The sequence below is a fragment of the Equus quagga genome, chromosome 3 (assembly GCF_021613505.1).
Source record: "Equus quagga isolate Etosha38 chromosome 3, UCLA_HA_Equagga_1.0, whole genome shotgun sequence".
Lineage (NCBI taxonomy): Eukaryota > Metazoa > Chordata > Mammalia > Perissodactyla > Equidae > Equus > Equus quagga.
This window is the reverse complement of record NC_060269.1, coordinates 123,464,432-123,489,144: the sequence shown is the minus strand read 5'-3', so window position 1 is coordinate 123,489,144 and position 24,713 is coordinate 123,464,432. Positions and strand designations below refer to the sequence as shown.

At 39.8% G+C, this 24,713-nt stretch overlaps 1 protein-coding gene across 4 annotated transcripts in view; it reads right to left on the bottom strand.

Annotated features, from left to right (window-relative positions):
- Nucleotides 1-6,322, bottom strand: part of LOC124237007 (sister chromatid cohesion protein PDS5 homolog A-like) — a 161,946-nt gene extending 155,624 nt beyond the window's left edge. For 3 of the 4 annotated variants that reach the window (XM_046656089.1, XM_046656093.1, XM_046656092.1), the window contains exons 1-2: nt 6,185-6,322; nt 5,145-5,322 (exon numbers count right to left, since the gene is read on the bottom strand). In XM_046656089.1, the coding sequence (XP_046512045.1) occupies nt 5,145-5,282 (138 nt within the window). In that variant the 5' untranslated portion in view covers nt 5,283-5,322; nt 6,185-6,322. Of the gene's footprint in view, nt 1-5,144; nt 5,323-5,977; nt 6,101-6,184 lie in introns of those variants that run through there. The other variant, XM_046656091.1, reaches the window with a different exon arrangement.
- Nucleotides 6,323-24,713: the final 18,391 nt, after the last annotated feature.

The window sequence follows — 24,713 nt, the reverse complement described above, 5'->3', positions numbered from 1 at the left end:
TACAAATCTAGCAAGTTGGCTGCAAATATTTACTCTTGTTTTTGGGAATAAATGTTTTTTAAATTTATAATCCTGTGGTAGACTAACGATGGCTACAAATTCTTTCCTACTTCTTTCATTGACAAGTACAGTCAATTTTTCTCCCTTTGAATGTGGGCTGGGCTATGACTACTTTAACCAGTAGAGTAAGATAGAAGTGACACTGCCAATTCTAAACCAAGCCTTTAAAAGTACTAGCAATTTCCCCCATGGTGTCCTGGAGCCCTGAATCCAACTACCCTGCTGGAGAGACGATGTGGAGTAGCCCAAAGACTACATCATAGACGAAAAAGGGCCCAGCTGAGTCCAGTCTTTCAGCTGTTCCTACCAAGGCACCAAGTGTTTGAGAGATGCCTGTGTGGATCTTCTAAGATCAGTCTAGTCACCAGTTGAATACTACTGAGCAAGAGTAGTAAGCAATATGGAGCAGAAGAATAATCAAGTCAAGCCCTGCCTGAATTCCTGATCCACGGAATTGTGATAATAAAAAGTTGTTCACAGTAGCCAAAAGGTGGAAACAACCCAAGTGTCCATCCATGGATGAATGGATAAACAAAAGATGTTATATACATACTTCCTCAAAAAGGAAGTAAATTCTGACAAATACTACAATATGGATGAACCTTAAAGACGACATTAAGCTAAGTGAAATACACCAGTCACAAAAGGCCAAATATTGTATGATTTCACTTATATGAGGCTGTCAGAGTAGTCAAATTCAGAGCGGTAGAAAGGTGGTTGCCTGGGCTGGGGAAGGGGGAAACAGAGTTATTGTTTAACGGGTACGAAGTTTCAGTTGCAGAACATGAAAAAGTTCTGGAGATGGATGGTGGTGATGGCTGTACAACAATGTGAATGTACTTAAAATGATTAAAATGGTAAAATTTTGTGTTATAGATTTTTTAGCACAATAAAATTTTTTTTAAAAGTTGCTATTTTAAACCACAGCAACTGATAGATAACCAGAATAGCTCCTCTACACAAATGGAAGTCTAAAACAAGAACTATGCTGCACTATTACTTCACAGATGCATACTGGCTATACTTTACGACTTGATTTTAAGAAATCTTGCCTCTCCATTTAATTTTTTAATTTCTTAGCATAATCTTCTGCATTAATACAAATATTAAAATAAAATATATGAATCCATTTAGAGTTGAAACTACATACTGAATTATATGTAAAATTAGCATACCATATGACAATAAGGAATAAATAAAAATCATTTATGGAAGTAAAAATAACTATAACCAAACCAAGCATTTCTGGGGTCCACCTTAAGGGAAGAAAAGGGAAAGAATTCATGGCCTAACTACCCCTATTCTATTCCTCCCCTCTCCCAACCTAGGTTTGATGAGAAAAGGGGGATGTCTTACCTTAAATCAAGCCCACTATATCCTAATTCCTATCAAACTATCAAACAGCACAGACTATAGAAAGCAAAAGTGAGAGGGTGAGGAAGAGGGAGAATGGCTGACACAAACGGAAAGGTCATAGAAAAATACAAAGAAAACACAGAAGTAATACCTGGTGGGAGAAATATGAGGGACATCTTCAGAACGATAAAACCCTATTATTTAATCTTGCCTAATTCTTATCACCAAAGTAAGAAGTATTTTGATTTGACTCTCTAACAGAATGAACATAGCAGATTTGGGTATAGAGTTGTAGCCAGAGAACTATCTGAGGCACTGAGTTCTGAGATCAGGTAATAAAAAATGAACATGAGAAACAAACTTCACCCTGTCCATCCCTCCTCCTAAAAACCAAGGCTTATCAAGGGCCTCCGACCTCCAAAATAGCAAGAAAGGAACAAAATGTGTGTGGCACATAGCTCTGTAGTAATACATGATCTGGCACAGACTGTATATAACAAATTGTGGGCAGGAGCACATAATGGAACTTTGTACAACACTGTTTATAGGTTTATTTTGAATGTGTTATAAAACACATTTTAAACATGTTTAAAAATCAGACATGACCCCTGCATTAGTTTCAGAATACTTAACTATTTAGGTGGAAGGCTATTTGTGACCTATAGATTTTGATGCTTACTATAATCTTGATAGTAAGCTGTTTGGAAGGACAGCAGACAGTTAACTTCTGTATCGCTTTTACTATTTCTGTCAATTAATATACACTTGTAACTTATCTAAGTAACAAAACTGTTAATGATGATTTATAGCCTTATGTGACTAGGGTTGGTCACAACCTTGCAGACTCAGTTTCTTCATCTGGAAAATTAAAACAAAACCAAATAATCTCTAAGCTATCTTTTAGTTCTAAAATTCTAAATATCTATGTTATGGTCTCTGGTATGCAATCTCAGGTAAAGTACTTAGTTACAACTCAAAATATTTTCAAATTATCCTTCATTTTCAAAAATAAAAATATTTCTCTAATACAATGTTAATAAAAACTATTTATTTGTTCATTCAACAAATATTTGTTGAGCACCTATGTGCCAGGCATTAAATTTGGCAGTGGGAGAACATAAAAGTAAACAAACACAGACATGGTACCTATATCCATGAAACTTACAGAAGAGTTGGGGAGATAAACCAAATAAACATATGCATAAATGTAACATCACAACTGTAATAAGCGAGATGAAGGAGTTAGAGTATATAATGGGGAATCTAAAAGACTTCCCTTAAGAACAAATGAGTGACAAATGACCTGAGAGGAAAGGTACGTATGGGCTACATAATACGGAATCTGTCTAGGCAGAAATGAACACAGCATGTCCAAGGAACTGACAGAAAGCCAGTGTGATTGGATATAACAAAAATATTTAAAGTAGTTCCTTAGAAACAGAAATGAAAACTTCTAATATACAAAAGCATACCATGGCATACTCCAAGAATTATTTTCAAGGAGGCTTCAAAGCATCATAATACTTTCTCTTCAATATTAAAAAAATGCTGTACTGTATCTCCCTACAAAAGACCAAACTTACACTCATTGAGTCCGTTTTCTTTTCATTTTGCGGTTTTCAACTGCATAATAAAATCATAACTTCTTAGCTCTACTTAGATTCCTTAGAAGTAAGCAGCTATAAGAATATAAATAAATACGAAGCTATTGCTCTGGCTCCGCCACTAACCTGCCCTATGACTGATCTTGGTAAATGTTACTTAGCCACTTTGGGACTAAGTTTTACCACCTGTAAAACAAGGGGAGTTCCAGAATTTTTTTAAGATCCTTCAACTCTAAAATTATGGTTCCACTGTAAAAATGATTGTTCCACTCCTTGAAAACTGAAGAGAATGGACCAAACATCTCTGAATTCCACTGACCAAGATTTTATTTCCCTTTAAGCCCTCTTTGTATTTATATAGCATTTGAACATTGTTGCTATAATAATAATAAACCACCGAATTTATAAAATTTGGCAATAACTAAGGGTCCAATAAACATATAATTATCAAAAATACAGTTAAATAACGTTAAAAATCTACACCTCCAATGAGACAGTAATACTTTTAACTAAATAGGGATCCCTAAAAAGTACAAAGTCCAAACAGACTTAGAAAGGCAGTAGGAAGAGAAATCATAAGAGTTCTTGAGAAAAGCAAAATTTTAGCAGGACATTCAAACTAGTTAACATGTATGTCAACTTTAACTTCCAAAAGAACCCACAACAAATGGATACTCTAACTCCATGCTCATTCTAGACTTGGTTATTTGTCCATTTATAGTTAACAGTACTTCTAATATTTAATCTATTTTCAAGTGGAAAATGTATATACAGTCATAACTTTTTTAAACTAGATTATCCATCATTAGAATTCAAAGTTTCAATATTCTTAACATGAAAACAAAAATTATAAGATGTATACATTTTTTACTTAACAGCTTTATATTTCATAATGTTACAGCATCTCAAAACACTCAGTATAACCTTAAGAAGCATCAATTAAGCACCTCATTTCATGTATAATCTTTAGTATAAAGATTTATTTTAATGAAGGTATTGTGTCCTATTCCTTCCAAAGATGCAAAAAATTTCAGAATCTAATTAGATTTTAAAAACTAAACTACAAGAATACCTTAACTATTCATTAAGCACTCACAACACTGTAAACATTTACTAGGCAGTAGACTAAGCTCTAAGAGCAAAGGGGCAAGATCATTCCCTAAAAATACATTTCACCTACTTGCCCAAGGTAGAAACACTGTCAACATTTCTTCCCTCCTCTCTCATCAAGTCTCATCGATTCTAACTCTGAAATGTCTCTTGGATCATTCCCTGTCTCTCTATTCCCACTATCATAGCCCTACTTCAACATTTCAGTGTCTTTCACCTATAGCACTACTGTTAACAGTTTCCTAGCTGGACTCCCTGCCTCCAGTCTGTTCCTGCTGCAATCTAGCCCCAATTGTGACAAACAAAATGTCTTCAGCATTGCCAAATGCCCCTGAGGGTCAAAGATGCTCTGGTTGAGAATCACTGCATCAAGTTCATCTCCTAACAACAACAGCACTTATTCAGTAAGGCTGTGGCCATCATCTCTGTCCATGCAACAAAAAGCAAAAAACTTACCAACATAAGGCTGAAACTTAAAACTTCGACCCTAGGACCACCATGCTTAAACTAACTAAGCTGACTGCTTATAATTAAAGAGTCATAATACTCTCTTAAAACCCCTTTGACCTGTGCACCTAAATCATCACCTTACCTCAAAAGCCTGAATTTTGAAAAGTCAGTATCTTCTGTCAAAGTTTAACCATACCATATCAGGAAACTGACAATTTAGAAAATGCCTTTTGTACTTAAACCCGTCTCCTTAGAAACTGATGAAAATAGGAACCTTCTTAGGCAAAATATCCCTACATTTCAGGTTGCAAGCTACTTTGAACAGTATTCTCACAAATACTTCCAGAAAAAACTTTAAAAACACTAGAATTCTTATGCTTAAAAAGAGAGGGCCAAGATAGAACAAGACCTTTCAGAGGGGATCAAAGAGAAAACGATAACGTGTCTAAACACACCTGGGCGGTGAAACCCTAAAGGCCAGGCCCAGCAGTACTGTACCACCACCCCCGAGCGCACGTCCTACCAGCGAAGGCTGAAGTGTGAACACGCTGGCCAGACGCTTACCTTCAGTCGTTTGATCATTTCGTCAGTGGTGATCTTGTCGGTGATCTCCTTTACCCCCGGAGGGTAAGCGATCTTCCCGTCCGCACTCACGACGCCACAGAGGGCAGTGGCAGGCTTGGGCTGCGCGGTGAAGTCCATCCTGGGGGACAACTTTTCTTTCACAGTCCTCTACCGGCCTCTATCGGTCAGAAAACAAAAGTTCAGCGGGAAAGGGGCGACTTTGTAACCTCTTTTTTCATTTCAAAAATCTCTAATCCGCAAAGGGCCCTTTTTTCCCCGGGAGGCCGGGGACTCGACGGCGGCCCCGCCACCGCTCCGTCCCCAGGCCTGGATGCTGGCGGCCGCCCCGCCGCCCCCACCCGCGCGGGCCCCGCCAGCCCCGGGCCCACGGGGCTCTCCGGTACCAGCCGCCGTGGCCGCGAAAAGCGCCGAGCGGCGCCAGGAGTTTCCCATTCCGCCTCTCACAATGAAATCCACCCCCGGGCGCCGAGGTCCCAAGTTTGGCGGCCTGGGGAGCCCGGCGAGGCCCGCAAGGCCCCCGCTCGGTCAGAGAGAAGCGTCGAGTCCCCGCCCGGCCGGTCCCCTCCGGGAAAGGAGACGCGAGGCCTAGAGGGCTCGGCTTAGGCCGCAAAACTAGGGAGCCAACCGGACGCACTCGCAGCGGCGACTCCGGGAACGAACGCCCTTGCCGGGGCGAGCTTCGGACCACGGAGTCCCGGCCGCGCTCCCGCCCCTCCCCTGTCCCGCTCCCCCACCGCCGCGGGAGCGAAAACGAGCCGCCCTCCACCCCAAACCCCACGCCAGGAAGCGGCTGACGCGGCTCTGCACTTCACATTTTGTTCCTTCAACTTCGGCTGAGGGACGCCGGCGGCTTCTCTCGCCCCCGGCCACTCGGCGCCCTCCGGCGCCGCCGAGGCCTTACCGGCACCTCCGGGCAGCCCCGCCGGGCCTCGGTCCCGCGCCCCCCCCTCCGGTCTCCCCTTCCGTCCCCTCCCTCCACCAGCCGAGGGCGGGAGCCCAGCCGCCGCCGCCGCCTTTACCTCCTCCTCCTCATGCGGGCGGAAGGTGCATCGAGCGCCCGGGCCTCTGTCAGGTGGTTGCGCCGCCGCCCCTCGTCGGGCTGCACACAAAGCGGCTCCGCGGGTCCCGCCGCCGCCGCCGCCGCCCGCCCCGGAGCGGCGCTGGGGCTGGCGGTGCCGAGGAGGAGCAGCCGCCGCGGGGGGAGACGCGGGGCGAGTGTGCGCTGGGCGGGGAGACACTGCCGCTCTCCGTCTGGCCGAGGAAGAGCAGCCTCGAAGAAGGCTCCTCCGGGAACGCGTGCGCGTCTGTCCGCCTAGGACCCCCGCGGCCCGCCCTCCAGCCCGCAGCTCGCGCCGGCCGGGCCCGCCGACCCGGACCCGGACGCCCCTCGCAGCGGCGCGCGCCCGGCCGTCCGTGCCCCGAGGGAGCCGGCACCTCGCGCATACACCAGCCGGTCACGCGAGCGGTGCGAGAGCACGCGAGAGCAAGGCGCGCGCCTCGCGCCCTCCCCTTCCTCCGCCGGCCGAGCCTCCGCCTCCCTCGGGCCCGAGGCGGCCGCGCGCGGGGCACACAGCGCCGCCACCCGGTTGGCGCCAAGATCTGCCGCGCGGAGCGCCTCCGGGAGGACCGGCCCCCGAAGGCAAGCAGAGGAGGAGCCCGCGTGGCGGGAAGCGAACCTGGTCCCCGCGGCCCTGTGAGGGCACGCAGGACGAACAGAACTTTTTTGCCATATGCCGCGGAGATGAGTTCATGACTTTTTGGGGTCATCCTGAGAGACGTGGATGTAACTGGTTGAAAGACTGTTAATTACTTCGTGAAAATGAAGGGATTTCCTCCCCAGAGGCAGATCTGCAAACTGAGGAAAAGTTTTGCAACATGGCCTAACGGAGGCTGCTCTTTCTTGTTCCTTTTGCCAGCCACTGGCGTTTGCCCTCCCCTCTCTAGATTTCTAACATTACTATTTTGTAAGCTACGAAATTTGAAAATAGCAGTGAGTCGAGTAGTTCTCAAAGAATGGTCTGAAACGTAGGTTCCTGGGCTCCGGTCCCAAACCTAGAGAATCAGGATCTTTAAGAGTGGAACCCAGAAATGAGCGTGTTTACAAATTAGCTAGATGGTTCCTGTGAATATGAAAGAACTCTTATATTTTTTAAATGTTTTAAATATTCCAAAGAATAACTTCTTTCATCCAAAGGAAAACCCAATGCCGGGGATTTGAACAATTTAAGGTAAAAAATGGAAGCAAATGAACCTCAGGAACATGTGCCCGATTTCAGAAGATGAAGTTAAAAAAAGAATACAATAATATGAAATAGCATTCAGCTGTTGAAACTGACCACTACCATAGTTTAAAAGATTTGATTATTTCTTGGGGCAGCCCAGCGGTGCAGCGGTTAGGTTCGCACATTCCACTACTCCGTGGCCTGAGGTTCCCCGGTTGGGATCCCTAGAGTGGACATGGCACCGCTTGGCAAGTCATGCTGTAGTGGACTCCCACATATAAAGTACAGGAAGATGGGCATGGATGTTAGCTCAGGGCCAGTCTTCCTCAGCAAAAAGAGGAGGGTTGGCAGTAGTTAGCTCAGGGCTAATCTTCCTCAAAAAGAAAAACTGATTATTTCTTTAAATTATTCTTCATGGATATCCATTGGTCTTTTCCACATCCTTTACTCGATCTTAAAAATATTAAAGGCGCTGCACTCGAATTGTTTTTCAGGAATTATACGAGGGAACAATGATCTTGGAATCTAACATGCCTCCATTGCTGATTTGCTGGAACTCCAAAAGTCAGTGCTTTGTTCTTGGGGATTTAGAGTAGCAGGCAGCATCCTCTTAAGATCATCATCTAAACTATTAACTTGACCAAGACCAACTCCCTTTGCAGGCTTTCCCTCTCACTTATGATGTTTTTTTAAATCTATGACATTTAAATAATTAAAGAGTGATGCTTTTCATTTTCATTCTGGATCTAAGTAACTTACCCATTATGAAGAGGAGTTTTGTACATGCCCATAAATTTTAACTTTATACAACTTATTACTTTGTTAATATTATTTGACTTTATAAACACTCAATAGATAGTAAGCCCTAGGATTACAACACATAAATAAATTGAATTTAAATAATTCTAAAATTCAGGAATTCTAAAATTCCTGTTTTTCACTTCCTTTCTTAAATATTTATTTCTACTTAGTGTAAGTAAGAAGAGATACATTCATTTGTGCAACAATTATTTGAAGAGGGCCTGCTATGCAAAGCATTGTTTTGGGCACCAAGAAAAAGATGGGTAGTGGGAAGGAGGACAAAAGTCCTTGCCTGCCCCTGTGGAATTTAATTTGTTTAGGGAGAGAGAGAGACAAACAAATAAATAAATTGCTATGGAGGAAAAATAAAGTAGAGAATAGGGGCATGCACATCACATATAGCCTTGTAGGCCTTGGCCTTGCTTTGGCTTGTACTCTGACTGAGATGGGGAATTATTGGAGAGTTTGAAACAGAGAAGTGACATAATATGATTTATGTTCTATGAGCTAGGCAACCTTGAACAAATTACTTAATCTTTTGCACCTCGTTTTCCTCATCTGTAAAACAGGGATAATAGTTTCTATCTCAGGGAGTCATTATGAAGAATAAATAAGTTAACATTTGTAAAGTGCCTGGAATAGTAACTGGCGCATACTAAGCTCTATATAATTTTTTTTTTACATAAAATGAAAGAACACTCTAGCCACAGGGTTGAAAATAATGTAGAGATGCAAGTATAAAAGTAGGGTAACAGAAGAAGTATATGACAAATGCAAAAATTCTAAGGAGAGAGGATAATCAGGACCAGGTAATCACAGTGGAGGTGATGAAAAATGGTATAAGAAAAAGAGAGGAGTTGAGAAATCAAAGATGACTCCAAAGTTTCAGACCTGAGTAACCAGAAGGATAAAGTTACCACTAACAGATGGGGAGGACTGTGCTTAGAGCAGATTTAGGGTCAGGATGTCTTTTAGACATCTAAGTTATTTAAAAGTTAATTTAGGGGGCCAGCCCTGTGACCGAATGGTTAAGTTCACACGCTCCATTTTGGGGGTCTGGGGTTTGCTGGTTTGGATCCTGGGTGTAGACCTATGCCCGGCTTGTCAAGCCATGCTATGGTGGCATTCCACATAGAAGAACTAGAATGACCTACAACTAGGATATATGACTATGTACTGGGACTTTGGGGAGAAAGAAAAGAAAAGGAAGATTGGCAACAGATGTTAGCTCAGGGCCAATCTTCCTCACACACACAAAAAGGTTAATTTAAACAGTTATCAACCTCCTGCAATGGGAAAGGCATTGTACAAGACACTGAGCAAATACTTAAAAAATGAAAAAGACAAAGTCTCTGCCCTTGACAGGTTCAGAGTCTATTGGAGGAATCAGAGACATACAACAAAACGTAATTCAAAGCAAGGCTGTGATAAATTCTGTAATAGAGATTTGAACTACATTGTCTGGGAGCTGAGAAAGGGCGTGCTGTGGGCACTTCCCAAAGGAAGGGGCATTTGAGACTGGGCCTTGAAAGTGAGTTGTGGTGGTGAGTAGTTGTTGTGGCAAGGGCGATAGCTAATAGAGATGATCACAAGGTGAAGAAAGGCCTGGAGGTAATTAAGTGCAACATTTTTTGCAGGGAGGAAGAGTTTGGTGGTTAGAATAACGATTACATAAAAGAGTGGCTTTGTGAGCTTTATTATACCCCCATGTAGTTTCAATTAACCATCCTCCCATATATACACATACAAGCACACAATCTATGTACAAAATGGCATCCAAAGCAGCTTCAGGACAAACCCCAAACCCCTATTTCAACCATACTACCAACCACAAATTATTGCTATATAGAAATCCTAGATCCAAACTCTAGGTCAGTTCTGTCCAGTAGAAATTTATGCAATGATGGAAATGTTCATAACTGCATTGTCCAATACAGTAGCCACTAGCCAGATGTGACTACATATAACACTTGAAAAGTGGCTACTGTAACCAGGGAACTGAATTTTAAATTTAATTAATTTAATCTAAACAGTCATACATGACTAATGGCTACTGTATTGGACAGTGCAGTTCTGGAGTATAGAGTTTATAGGAGTGATTGACAGAAGATGAGGGTAAGAGATAAACTGTGCTCATACTGAACACTGTAGATGTTGAGCAGGGTGATAGTTTAAAAGGATGAATTGGGGAAATAGTAGATTGAAGCCACTTATAGTGAAAGTGAACTATGGTAAAAATATAACCAGATAAAAATGTAAGAATATGTAAGATAGTTAAAACCGTTAAAAATATGTTTATTCTGTTTATCTGAAATTACTTATTTGCTATTCAATTTGAAATGTAACTAGCTAAATCCATCCTGAGTAATTTCACAAATTATAAATATGAATCATCCATGTACTCTGGTCACAGAGAAATTTTAACAATATGTCATCACTATTAAACCAAAAAAAAAGGTACTTTAATTTATTTAGTGTCTTTCCAGATATTACTGACATCTTGGCTTAGATTTGCTAAAACCTAAGTATATTTAGGCATAAGATAATACCATACCTATCTATAGTGAATGAAATGAGTTTGACATCTTTCACCGATGGCTGATAAAGACAAAAAATATGAAGTCTGAATCATTTTGGACCAAGATGTTGATGATTAACTTGTTTGTCATAATAATTTAAAGACTTCATTTGAATTCTGTCTAATAACTTAGTCTTCATGTACATGTCTTTATAGTGTGAAGTCTGACTTGCATCATTATATTATCTTTCTTAAAGTTGTCTCATCAAAATTAAGTATTATTTAACAAGCAGGAACAGCAGATGAAAATTAAATATTTTCAAATATGAAAGAAACTACGGGTGTAAGCAGCATGGGTAAATCTTAGTGACATAATACGATAACCTGTTTATAAAGCTCAAGAGCAAGGCTCACAGTAGTGGTTACTTTTGGAGTGCAAGGGGAAACAGAGAACACAGGGGGACAAGTTGGGAGAATGAACAAACAGGTAGATAAATTGTTAAAGTTTTATTCTTGGGCAGAGTGGTGGCTTCACATATGTTCATTGTATGATAAGTGAATGAATGCATGAATGAGGTCCATCCCATGGACCAAAGAGGGATGTGTTTATAACCCAAAGATTATGATTAATCCAATCAGGGCACCTGATGTCCAAAAGAGAAAAAAAAATAAGAAGACAAACTCAGGAAATTTCAAAAAATTTTATGCTGTAATTTAATATTTTTTGAAATTGTATCCCCCAAAGTCAAAAAAATTCTGGCCCCTTGATAATTATTTTCTAATAGTGGTAGTAAAATGAGGAATTATTTGAAATTATATTTTATATGAATGCCATTTTGCAGCCCTTCCTCAAGTTGCTAGTATTAGGATGATAAATAATTATAGGAGTGAAAGAATTTTTAGGTAATTATACTTTGAACAACCATATTACAGTGTATTTTTATCATAAAGCTTGGGATGTCAGCCTCCTATTGTTTTATATGATTAAAATAATCAGGAAAATAGACTTATGACAGATACTTCTTCACTACAGTAAAGGCAGAAGAGATTCATTTATGGAAATGCATTAGAGGGGATAATCATTGCCTCCCCTCCTGAAAACTCTTTCAAGAGCGGTGTTCCTATCCCAGCCCTATATGTTCTTTCTCTCTCTCACACACACACATATACACAGCTGGCTGAGCCTGCAGTGATACCTGAACCAAGAAAATGCAGTCCGTAGGCTGAACTGAGCCAAACAAAATATCATGAGAGAGGCTATGAACTAAGACTCAGCAACGGATGAAACTTTTAGCTGAATTATATCAATGCACAATAAAGGCCTTTAGCTCTCTACACATGTGTATGCTAAGGAAACCTGGGCTGCCCTAATTTTTGTCCTAATTGTTCAGTTTTCCCTGGACTCTACAGAAGAATTGTTTCCTGGCCCAGCCCTGTGGTCTAGTGGTTAAGTTCTGCACACTCTGCTTGGGTGGCCCAGGTTTGGTTGCCAGGCGTGGACCTATACTACTCCTTGGTGGCCATGCTGTGGTGGCGACCCACATACAAAATAGAGGAAGACTGGCACAGATGTTAGCTCAGGGCAAATCTTCCTCAAGCAAAAAGAGGAAGATTGGTAACAGATGTTAGCTCAGGGCAAATCTTCCTCAAGCAAAAAGAGGAAGATTGGTAATAGATGTTAGCTCAGGATGAATATCCTTAGCAAAAAAAAAAAAGGGGCGGAGAGTAGCCCCGTAGTGTAATGGTTAAGTTTGGCAGGCTCTGCTTCTGAGGCCCAGGTTTGTAGGTTCGGATCCCAAGCATGGACTACACAACTCGTTAGCCATGCTGTGGTGGCAACCCACATATAAAGTGGAGGAAGATTGGCACAGATGTTAGCTCAGGGCTAATCTTCCTCAGAAACAACAACAAAATTGTTTCCTTATGGTAAAATCCCTTTTACCTTAACTAATTTGAGTAAATTTCTGATCTTGTTTTCTTCTTCTTTTTCTCCCCAAAGTCCCCCAGGACATGGTTGTATATTCTAATTGTAGGTCCTTCTGGTTGTGCCACATTTCTGATCTTTAAGCATCAAATTGAACCTGATTTAGAATTAACAATTGGACTTCAAGGAATTTTAACCATGATCCATGAACCCAGCTTTACTGTGTTGAACGCTGCCCCCCAAATTCCTGTCCACCTGGAAACTCAAAATATGACCTTATTTGGAAGTAGGGTCTTTGCAAATGTAATTAGTTACAATGAAGTCATACTGGATTTTGGTAGGCCCTAAATCCAAGATTGGTGTCCTTATAAGAAGATGTGCAGGTAAGAAGTCCAGGTGATGACGGAGGCAGAGATTGGAGTAATGCAGCTGCCAAGGAACACCAAAGATTACCAGCAAGCACCAGAAGCAAGGGAAGAGGCAAGGAAGGATTCTTCCCTTGAGCCTTCAGAGGGAGTATAGCCCTGCTGACACCTTGATTTCCAACTTCTGGCCTCCAGATCAGTTAGAGAATGAATTTTTATCCTTTTAAGCCACTGTATTTGTGGTACTTTGATACAATAGCTCTAGGAAACTAATACACCAGCCTTAAAAGCCTTAAAAGACACTTGTCTTGAAGTGGGTTGGTTAGTAGCTGTAAGAAAGCAAAAGCATTTTACATTTTGAGAGACAAATTTCATCACTCTCACTTTAGGACCTCAATTTTTGCTTTTAAAAGAGACCTGTAGAACATTTACAAAGCTGTGACTGACAGCTTATCTAATTTCTACATTTTTCTCAATTGTATTGTTTGTGAGCCCCATTTTATCTCTAGAATCTGCATTTTCGTTTTTCCATTTTTCTTACATTCTTATGAAATAAGAACAATGTGCAAGTGAATATTTAAATAATTTTAATTATTTAAAATTAAAATTCTCCACAACTAAGATGGAGAAACTGCAAAAGTGGAACTATTCATTGGCAGACAGCTCTACCAAGCTTTGGCTCAAAGCATTCATTTGTCGGCTGATATGCAAAAGTCCAAAACTGGAATTTTAAAAGCAGTTTAGGAATGAGAATATATTATGTACTAAATGAATGGATTAAAGTCAAGGTCTGCTTTTTTAATAATGAAGTAATTCTTTTATGTTCATTTTATTAACTAAGAATTTTTGTAAGTGCAGTATTTTCTATGACTTATAACCATCAAATGTCATTATAATGACTGTGGCAGATTGTAAGAATAATTAGCTGAACTTCAAATTTCTGGTTTAACTGGAAATGTAACCACATTAGAACTGGTAGCCAGCACTATCTGACTTGTCCAAGGAACATGCCAAGAATTCGTGCAACTTCACCTTCTGGATTTTTCCAAGTAATTTCAGAAAGTGAATAGTTGTTGCAATGTGGGCTACCTAGATAAATACTGTTTTGGAAGAACTCCTCAGAGTTCAGTTATGCATGGACTTGTCCAGAGAATAAGGAAAATTAAACAGTGAGTCTGCAGGAAATTTAATAAGAGCTGTTTCACCTTCTAATCATAACTGAGATTTATCATGATTTTCAGGGGATAAGACATTTCCTGTTAAATGAATTTTTTGACAAATTGAAGTTTGACCAGAAAACTCCTTTTCTTTCTACTCTGTTGAACATATTTCTAGAATATATCAATTCTCTTTTCAGTCTTTGGAAAGTACAGGATGGTGAACATATGGAGAATCTTTGGTGCTTAAACACACCCCAATGCCTGAGGGTTGTCAATCTGAAAGCCACTTTAAATTTGCAAAATTGTGGGTCTAGAATCAGAGATTGTTTAAACCAAACATGTACTGAGATTAGAACTTTCCATGGAAGTTAGTTTTATCTCTATGTGTATTGGGTGTTTTTAAACACAATGGGGAAAGGCCAGTTAAGAACATCCGTTAAATTAGGGTTTGATACATTGATCCACTTAGCACTTACTATCTGGCCAGTTCTATACTAACTGTTGAAAATGCAGAAGTGGACAACATATTGACCCTGAATTCAACAGGCAATTTGTAGTTGTCTTGTTTTATTACTCTGTCATTACTATATTTTCATGTATTTGTGCTATATTAACTTACTAATTTGGAAAGCAGAAGTCGTGATAGAAGACATTGGAATTGGGGTGGTGGCAGGGAGTGAAGAATTATCTTAGGCGTAAGCAAGGAGAAAATGTTAACCTTAGCTGTCTCTTGTTAATGGGATAATGGGATATGCATTTCTCTTTTTTCATGCTTTTGTGTACTTTCCAAACTTTCTGAAAAAGTTTATTCCTGGGGCCTGCCTGGTGGTGTAGTGGTTAAGCTCGCATGTTCCACTTTGGCAGCCTGGGCTTTGCTTGTTCGGATCCCGGGTGTGGACATATGCACTGCTTGGCAAGCCACGCTGTGGTAGGCGTCCCACACATAAAGTAGAGGAAGATGGGCATGGATGTTAGCTCAGGGCCAGTCTTCCTCAGCAAAAAGAGGAGGATTGGCGGCAGATGTTAACGCAGGGCTGATCTTCCTGAAAAAATTAAAGTTTGTTCAGAATAAAAATGGTTCCAAAATGTTTAAAATTGGAAAATAAATTTATTCTAAAAATGTGACAGACAAAATCTACATCCAATAAGATAAAGTACCTACAGTGCTTAGCACAGTGCCTAGCACATAGTATGTGTTTAATAAATGTTGGCCACTATTGTTAATATTGTTATCATTATTGCTGTAAGTTAGTTCTGTTTGGTTGCAAGGAAGAAAGGAAACAAACTGAAGCTAGTTTGAGCAAGAAATAGATGGATAGATAGATAGTTAGATAAACAAGGTGGTATCTCAGGGAACCCAAGAGCAAAATCACAGCTATGCCTCAAGAAAGGAATGGAAGTAAGAACTGAAAAACTATGAAGATGCAGTCTACTTCCCTCTGAACACCTGCTTCATGTTTTGCTCTTTCAAGATACTCCTTTCTTTGCTTTTTGGTTCACATGGCATGCATAAGAAAACCACTCTCATCTTCTGAGTTTAGATCTCGTTCAACTTAGATTAGCCCAGACTAAACCAGAATTTCTTAGTCCAAATCCCAAATGCCAAGAAAAATAGATTTAATTCTTTTTTCTTTTTCCTGGTACTTATCATCCAGGACACTAAATAATTTACTTATTTATTATCTTTCTTGTTTATGCTTTGTCTCTTCGGGTGCCCATGCCAGGTCTAATCAACTAGGGCCAGGTGGGCAGGGTCATATCTAAAACGTACCTCTAGATGAGCCACTGCTAATGAACTGGGAGACCAATAGCAGTTTCCAGAGTGAGAAAGGACCAGGCATAACCTCCAAAAGATCCCCACCAAAGTTTTATGTCTATTAAGGTAGTACCAAAGCAGTGTTCTTTTTTTTCTACTGAGGTCATGATAGTTAATAATATTGTGAAATTTCATTTGTACATTATTATTTGTCAATCACCATATATATGTGCCCCTTTACTCCTTATGCCCACTCCTCTGGTAACCCCCCGACCCCCCTTCCCCTCTGGTAAACACTAAACTGTTCTCTTTGTCCATGTGTTGTTTATCTTCCACATATGAGTAAAATCATATAGTGTTTGTCTTTCCCTGTCTGGCTTATTTTGCTTAACATAATACCCTCAAGGTCCATCCGTGTTGCTGCAAATGGGAAAATTTTGTCTTGTTTTATGGCTGAGTAGTCAGTATTCCATTCTATATATATATACACCACATCTTCTTTATCCATTCATCAGTTGCTGGGCACTTGGGTTGCTTCCACATCTCGACTATTGTGAATAATGCTGCAATGAACATACGGGTGCATAAGTCTCTTTGGATTGTTGATTTCAAGTTGTTTGGGGAGACACCCAGTAGTGGGATAGCTGGGTCATATGGTATTTCTATTTTTAATTTTTTGAGGAATCTCCATAATGTTTTCCATAGTGGCTGCACCTGTTTGCATTCCCACTAGCAGTGTATGAGTGTTCCCTTTTCTCCACATCCTCTCCAATATTTTTTGTTTTTTGTCTTGGTAACTATAGCCATTCCAACAGGTGTGAGGTGGTATCTCATTGTAGTTTTGATTTGAATTTCCCTAATATTTAGTAATGTTGAACATCTTTTCATGTGACTGTTGGCCATCTGTATATCTTCTTTGGGAAACATCTGTTCATATCCTCTGCCCATTTTTTGATCTAGTTGTTTGGTTTTTTGTTGTTGAGTCATATGATTTCTCTACATATTTTGGAGATTAACCCCTTGTTGGATATGTGATCTGCTAATATTTTCTCCCAGTTGGTGGGTTGTCTTTCCATTTTGTTCCTGATTTCCTTTGCCTTGTAGAAGTTGTTTAGTCTGATGAAGTTCCATTTGTTTATTTTTTCTTTTGTTTCCTTTGCTTGAGTAGACATGGTATTCGAAAATATCCTTTTAAAACGGATGTCAAAGAGTATACTGTCTATATTTTCTTGTAGGAGTTTTATGGTTTCACTTCTTACCTTCAAGTCTTTGGTCCATTTTGAGTTTATTTTTGTGTATGGTGTGAGATAATGGTATACTTTCATTCTTTTGCATGTGGCTCTCCAGTTTTCCCAACACCATTTATTGAAGAGGATTTCCTGTCTCCATTGTATGTTCTTGGCTCCTTTGTCAAAGATTAGCTGTCTGTAGATGTGTGGTTTTATTTCTGGGCTTTCCATTCTGTTCCATTGATCTGTGTCCCTTTTTTTTGTACTAGTACCATGCTGTTTTGATTACTATAGCTTTATAGTATATTTTGAAGTCAGGGATTGTGATGCCTCCAGTTTTGTTCTTTTTTCTCAGGATTGCTTTAGCTATTCAGGGTCTTTTGTTGCCCCATATGAATTTTAGGGTTCTTTGTTCTAAAGAACAAATAATGTCATTGGGATTCTGATTGGGATTGTGTTGAATCGGTAGATTGCTTTAGGTAGTATGGACATTTTAACTATGTTTATTCTTCCAATCCATGTACATGGACTATCTTTCCATTTCTTTATGTCATCATCAATTTCTTTCAGTAATGTCTTATAGTTTTCATTGTATAGGTTTTTCACCTCCTTGGTTAAATTTATTTCTAGATATTTTATTTTATTTTATTTTTTTGAGGAAGATTAGCCCTGAGCTAATTGCTGCCAATCCTCCTCGTTTTGCTGAGGAAGACTGGCCCTGAGCTAACATCCATGCCCATCTTCCTCTACTTTATATGTGGGACGCCTACCACAGCATGGCTTTTTGCCAAGCGGTGCCGTGTCCACACCCGGAATCTGAACTGGCGAACCCTGGGCCACAGAGAAGCAGAACGTGTGAACTTAACCGCTGCACCACCAGGCCAGCCCCTAGATATTTTATTCTTTTTGTTGCAATTGTAAATAGGACTGTATTCTTGAGTTCTCTTTCTGTTAGTTCGTTATTAGAGCATAGAAGTGCAACTGATTTTTGTAAGTTGATTTTGTACCCTGCAACTCTACTGTAATTATTAATTATTTCTAATAGTTTTCCAATGGATTCTTTAGGGTCTTCTATATATAAAATCATGTCATCTGCAAACAACAAGAGTCTCACTTCTTCCTTGCCAATTCTGATACCTTTTATTTCTTTTTCTTGCCTAATTGTTCTGGCCAAAACCTCCAGTACTATGCTGAATAAGAGTGGCTTTCAGTTTTTCCCTGTTCAGTATGATGTTGGCTGTGGGTTTGTCATATATGGCCTTTATTATGTTGAGGTACTTTCCTTCTATACCTATTTTATTGAGAGTTCTTATCCTAAACGGATGTTGTATCTTGTCAAATGCTTTCTCTGCATCTATCGAGATGATCATGTGGTTTTTATTCCTCATTTTGTCAGTGTGGTGTATCACATTGATTGATTTTTAGATGTTGAACCATCCCTGCGTCCTTAGTATAAATCCCACTTGATCATGGTGCATGATCCTTTGAATGTATTGCTGTATTTGGTTTGCCAATATTTTGTTGAGGGTTTTTCATCTCTCTTCATCAGTGATATTGGCCTGTAATTTTCCTTCTTCGTGTTGTCCTTGTCTGGCTTTGGGATTTGGGTGATGTAGGCCTCGTAGAATGAGTTAGGAAGTGTTGTGTCTTCTTCAATTTTTTTGAAGAATTTGAGAAGGATAGATATTAAATCTTCTTTGAATGTTTGGTAGAACTCTCCATGGAAGCCATCTGGTTGTGGACTTTTATTTTTTGGGAGGTTTTTGATTACTGTTTCAATCTCTTTACTTGTGATTGGTCTATTCAGATTCTCTATTTCTTCTTGATTCAGTTTTGGGAGGTTGTATGAATCTAAGAATTTATCCATTTCTTCTAGATTGTCCAATTTGTTGGCATATAGTTTTTCATAGTATTCTCTTATAATCCTTTGCATTTCTGTGGTATGCATTGTCATTTCTCCTCTTTCATTTCTAATTTTATTTATTTGAGCCTTCTATCTTTTTTTTTTTGGTGATTCTGGTTAAGACTTTTTCAATTTTGTTTATCTTCTCAAAGAACCAGCTCTTAGTTTCATTGATCCTTTCTACTGTTTTTTTTTTGTTTCAATTTCATTATTTCTGCAAAGCACTGTTCTTTATATTTACACACACACATTCACAAAGTTCCCAGTGTACCCACCAACCTGTATAAAAAAAAAAACCTCTCCATTAGCATCAGATTTAATGGTTTAAATGTAATTTTCAGAGTTTTGACTTCTTTAATCTTAAAAATAAAATATATTACTCACATCTTAATAAATAATATTTAATATATATTAGTAAGTTCAAAATTTATAATACAGTATCTTTTTCATAAAATGAAACAGAAAACTATTATGTACAAGAAACTCCATTTCTGTACTCTGATCTTCATCTCTGATTCTCTCACTGTTAGTGTGGCAGGACTCTTTTCCTCCCTATATGCCATTCCATTCCTGGGGCATAGCACATACCATGGGGAACAGAAAGGGCATTTGGCAGTGTGACTGAATGCAGAGGAAGAGACAGAGACCTTTTTAGAATATTAACATATGAAGGAGGTCTGTCTTTGCAATGTGAAAAATTTGATTGTATACACTCCACTGATAGGATTTGACACACCCCAGGTCTCATCTAAACTGGAAGAGAGCTGAACGGCTCATAGCCTGTGCCAGAGGTGGAGAAGAAGAGAAAGGATCCTGGGGAAAGGGTGGAGGTGTCACAGAGGGAGAAGAAAAGAAATGGGAGTGCCAAAGGGCAGATGTTTTTTCTTTGCTAGCAGAGAGGGATAGCCAGGTAGGGTAGTTCAGTGGGTCTAGACGGAAGGACCCCTGCCCACTGACGGTTGGGGAAGCTGATATGAAAAGAGTAGAGGAACTCTTTCCAAACCCTTACTCCCTTGTGACTCTGAGTTAGGAAATCTGACACTAACTCGAAGCAAGGCACTATTGTGCACAGTCTGCTAGAATATAAACTGTGCAAAGGCAGGGATCCTTGTTTATTTTGTTCACTGATGTATCCCAAATGTCTGGAATGATGCCTGGTGCCTATAGGTACTCAACAAATATTTGTTCAATTAAAGAATTCTGGACTATGTGTATATGCCTGACTGGCTAACAATATAGTTGTTTAACATCGGATTGTACCACTCCTGCCTTCCCTATTTAAAGCATAGTTCTGGTGTTTCGTTAGAAATGAACCAGGACATTTGTCAAGTGGTGTGCATAAGGAGAAGAGGAGGAGAAGATGATACTTTATGGGCACAATCAATCGTATTACACTTTCTTTGCTATTATCCCAAACTCCATTCCAGATGTAGAAGAAATCGGGTCAACAACGGAATAGAATTCTATTTTTTCAATATTGTTTAAACATTTTAAAATATAGAATCTGCTGCTCTCTTCTTCCCTTTTCCCAGTATTTATCCAATCACGTCAACTCTGAAATGGATTTGCTTGACGTAAGACCCAGGAGAAATGGGATAGTGTTACATACTGACAAAAAAATGTTTTAATAAAAATACCATTGCTTTAATTATGCATAACAATATAAAAAATGCATGCAAATAAATAGCTCCTTGTTATATTTGACTATGAAACTGCATGGGCAAGATCAAAGGTATTTTATTATTCAGTCAACTAATCTGTTTTAAGGTTTCAGGATATCACTCTGACTTTTGAAATTCTAAGAAGTTCTAGAAGGGAGTTTTGGAAAGTTTTCCAACAAAATTCCTTCGCCCAATGATTTACAAGGTTATTTCAATGAAATAGTTATTTTAGTATTTATTCATAATACATCCCTCAACTGACTCCCACGAAGGGATGAGACATGATCCACACAGGGCTTGGCTAGAAAATAATTCCCTCTTATTGTGGACACGAATGACTTTGTTACTGAGTCAAATGTGTCAATCCTGGCTCTCTTCTTGGGATAAATTTTCTCACCAGGAGCTTGTTCTGCTTTATTGCTAATAGGATTCTTTTAACTCTCCCCACCAGTTTACCAGGTATCTCCAGACGTACATGCAATGGACAAAACTTGGACCAAGCCTGGGAGCCCATCATCATCTTACCTGTGCATAGTTCTTTATAGTAAAAAGTACTTTCACATCCAATGTCTTGTTTAATGCTATCAACAACCCAATGAGGTAGGCAGAGATGGATTTACCGTGAAGCTAATAAAATTTAAGTTTTAGCGCCCCCTGGGAAGGACCTTAGCAGAGTCATAGGGTTATAAGATTTTGTAAAATTTGCAAAATGTTTAACCACAATAGATTAAGACTACTGTCTCTGTCTACTCTGACTTCCCCTCCTTGGCGCTTCCCCCGTGTTGGGAGGCGTTGGAGTGTCTTTAGGCATTTTTGGGATCCAGCTGAGGGGAATTGGATTTGGTGCAGCTAGTTTGGACTTAGTGGAATATATTTATGTAGTTTGCAATCACTTCTGTGTACAGTTAAGTTATTGCCAGTTGTCTCAGTGTAGGAATGGCTTCCAGGAACTCTCCTACCACAAATTGTCAATGAATGTTGGAAATGGGGAGTATTTAAGGTTTGCCACTGCACAAGACGTCTTCAGATGCCTTGTAATCTTGCACCTCATACATGAAAGAAACTTGATAAGAGGTTTCCCAAATTTGACGACAATCCTAAAAATTTATATGACATTACTGAAACAAGTTTTAGAGCCGAAATAAACTTTAAAAATTAGCAATAGGAAAAAAAAGTGAATAATCAGATTAGAGAAAATACTAGATTATTTTTTCATCCTCTATATAGAAAATAATATAACAAAATCATCATCATATGGAAAGGTAATCAAAGATCACCAAATTTTTAGAAAACGAGAATATAGAAATAGAGAGAGATTCATTAATTTGGCTGTGTAATCCACAAATATTTATTTTTTGCCTACTACATTTTCAAGAATAGTGCTAGCGGGGGCTGGCCCCGTAGCCAAGTGGTTAAGTTTGCATGCTCCGCTGCAGGCGGCCCAGTGTTTCGTCAGTTCGAATCCTGGGCGCGGACATGGTACCGCTCATCAAGCCCCACTCAAGCAGCGTCCCACATGCCACAACTAGAAGGACTCACAACTAAAGAATATACAATTATGTACAGGGGGGCTTTGGGGAGAAAAAGGAAAAAAAAATTTTTTAAATCTAAAAAAAAAATAAAGAATAGTGCTAGGAGCTGGGACTAGAGCAGTGAATAGGTATAAATAAACAGTCCCTGACTTTGAGATATTCATGGTCTAAGGTAGAGCAGGCCCCTAACAATAATTATATCAATAATTATTTATTTATAATCAGGATAATTGTGATAAAAGAGACGGGCAAGGTGCTCTGAAAACTAACCTAAGTCTGGGTTTTAAGGGAGGTTTCCTTGGAAAAAAAGAATATGTAATCTGCAGAAGTAATCCAGATTAAAGGGGGAAGAAAGAACATCCTACTCAGGAGAAGAGCAGGAACAAGGGCTCCGATGTGGGAAGGTGCTTGTTGACTTCAAAGGACCAAACGAACCCCAATGTCACTAGCCTAGCATAAGCAGTGGGAGAGCGGAGAATGAGTCCAACAGATCAGTTTGCCTGTTCTAAAACTTCATATAATTGAAATTTAGGGTATACAACATATATGCTTTTGCATAAAGCTCCTTTAACTCAGCGTAACGTTTTTGAATTTTGTCCATGCTGTTGTATGTATTCATAGGTGTTTGTTCCTGAACGTTATTCTATTGTAAAGATATGCCATGGTTTATTTATCCATTCACTTGCTGATGGACATTTGGGTTATTTCCAGGTTCGAGCCATGATTAATAGAGCTGCTATGAACAATCTTGTATAAGAGATGTGAGATTTTTAGTCCACTGTTTTTCCCACCCCCTCACTGCAGTGCAGAAGCAAGACTATGCTCTGTGTTACATAGAAGTTTTAAGAAAAGTGCAAAGAACAGTATAATAACTACTTGATCCTTTTGTTGACCTCATGAAGGTACTTGGGTTCTAGCATCTACAGATAAGAAGAGCTGGGTCAGGTAATTCAACACAGACACAGTGGCAGCCTGGCCCGAGGTTCACATCACCAACATCTGATACGTGAACCATACTTTGAGATGGAGGATGTCCAGGTAGGAAAGCGTTCTTGCTGATGCCTGAAGATGAGGAATGATCTCGTCTACACCCCCCAGGCTAAACAGGAATCCATAAGTACCTAAGGGATTCTTTATCCCCTTCCAAATGATCTTAATCCTACTTCTCCTTGTCCCTTTCCTACTTCCCCCAAAGGGCTGACCCGATGGCAATGATCTGTAACTGTAGTTTTACTGTATCAGCCTGTGGTACTTTTATTGTATCTACGTATTCAGCAGAAGCAGTCCCAGCATTAAAACAACTCCTGTGCTGAGGCCTGAAGTGAAAAATCAGCTGCTACTCCCATATGCATCTCTGTAAGAGTAATCCAATTTTAGTCACTTGTATCTGTGACTTTAAATTGAAGTACAACCCTGTGCCAACATGACAGTATTAGGAATATCAATCTTTGGTGAATTTTTATTTCTATAGGTAAAAAAGACAGTATTTTGTTGAGCAGTAATGTCTTATAGTTTTCATTGTATAGGTTTTTCACCTCCTTGGTTAAATTTATTTCTAGATATTTTATTCTTTTTTTTTTTTTTGAGGAAGATTAGCCCTGAGCTAACTGCTGCCAATCCTCCTCTTTTTGCTGAGGAAGACTGGCCCTGAGCTAACATCCATGCCCATCTTCCTCTACTTTATATGTGGGACGCCTACCACAGCATGGCTTTTTGCCAAGCGGTGCCGTGTCCGCACCCGGGATCCGAACCAGCAAACCCCGGGCGGCTGAGAAGCAGAATGTGCGAACTTAACCACTGTGCCACCAGGCCAGCCCCTAAAAAGACAGTCTTTTGAAGCACTTTCTTTTTTCTCTGAGAAGAGACATATCTTTCTTGAAGGAATTTTCTTTCCTGAGAAGATTTCTATGGCCTGTTCACATTTTACATTCTTTTTGTTTCTGCTATATTTTTTCTTTATTTTACATGTTTTTTCATCTTTAGCTTAAAGTCAATACACTATCTCAGCCTCCTAGACAATTCCTTCTTTTCTTTTTGTTTTTTGTTTTTTTGTTTTTTGCTGAGGAAGATTCACCCTGAGCTAACATCTATTGCCAATCTCTCTCATTTTGCTTGAGGAAGATTCGCCCTGAGCTAACATCTGTGCCAGCCTTCCTCTATTTTGTATATGAGTTGCTGCCACAGCATGGCCACTGACAAATGGTGTAGGTCTGCACCCAGGATCTGAACCAGGTCCACTGAAGTGGAGTATGCCAGACTTAACCACTAGGCCATCGGGCCAGCCCTAATAATTCCTTCTTTTCACACATTTAACTAGTGCTTCTTATCCCAAGATCTTTTCTAACTATTCTCAAGATTTCTCTCGAATGGATCTTTCTGTGCTACTGGCAGGGTTATTCCTTTCAGCCTTTCCTTCTTACCTCTAACTACCACACTTGAATATATACAGTAAGTAATAAGGAGAGATTATTTTTCCT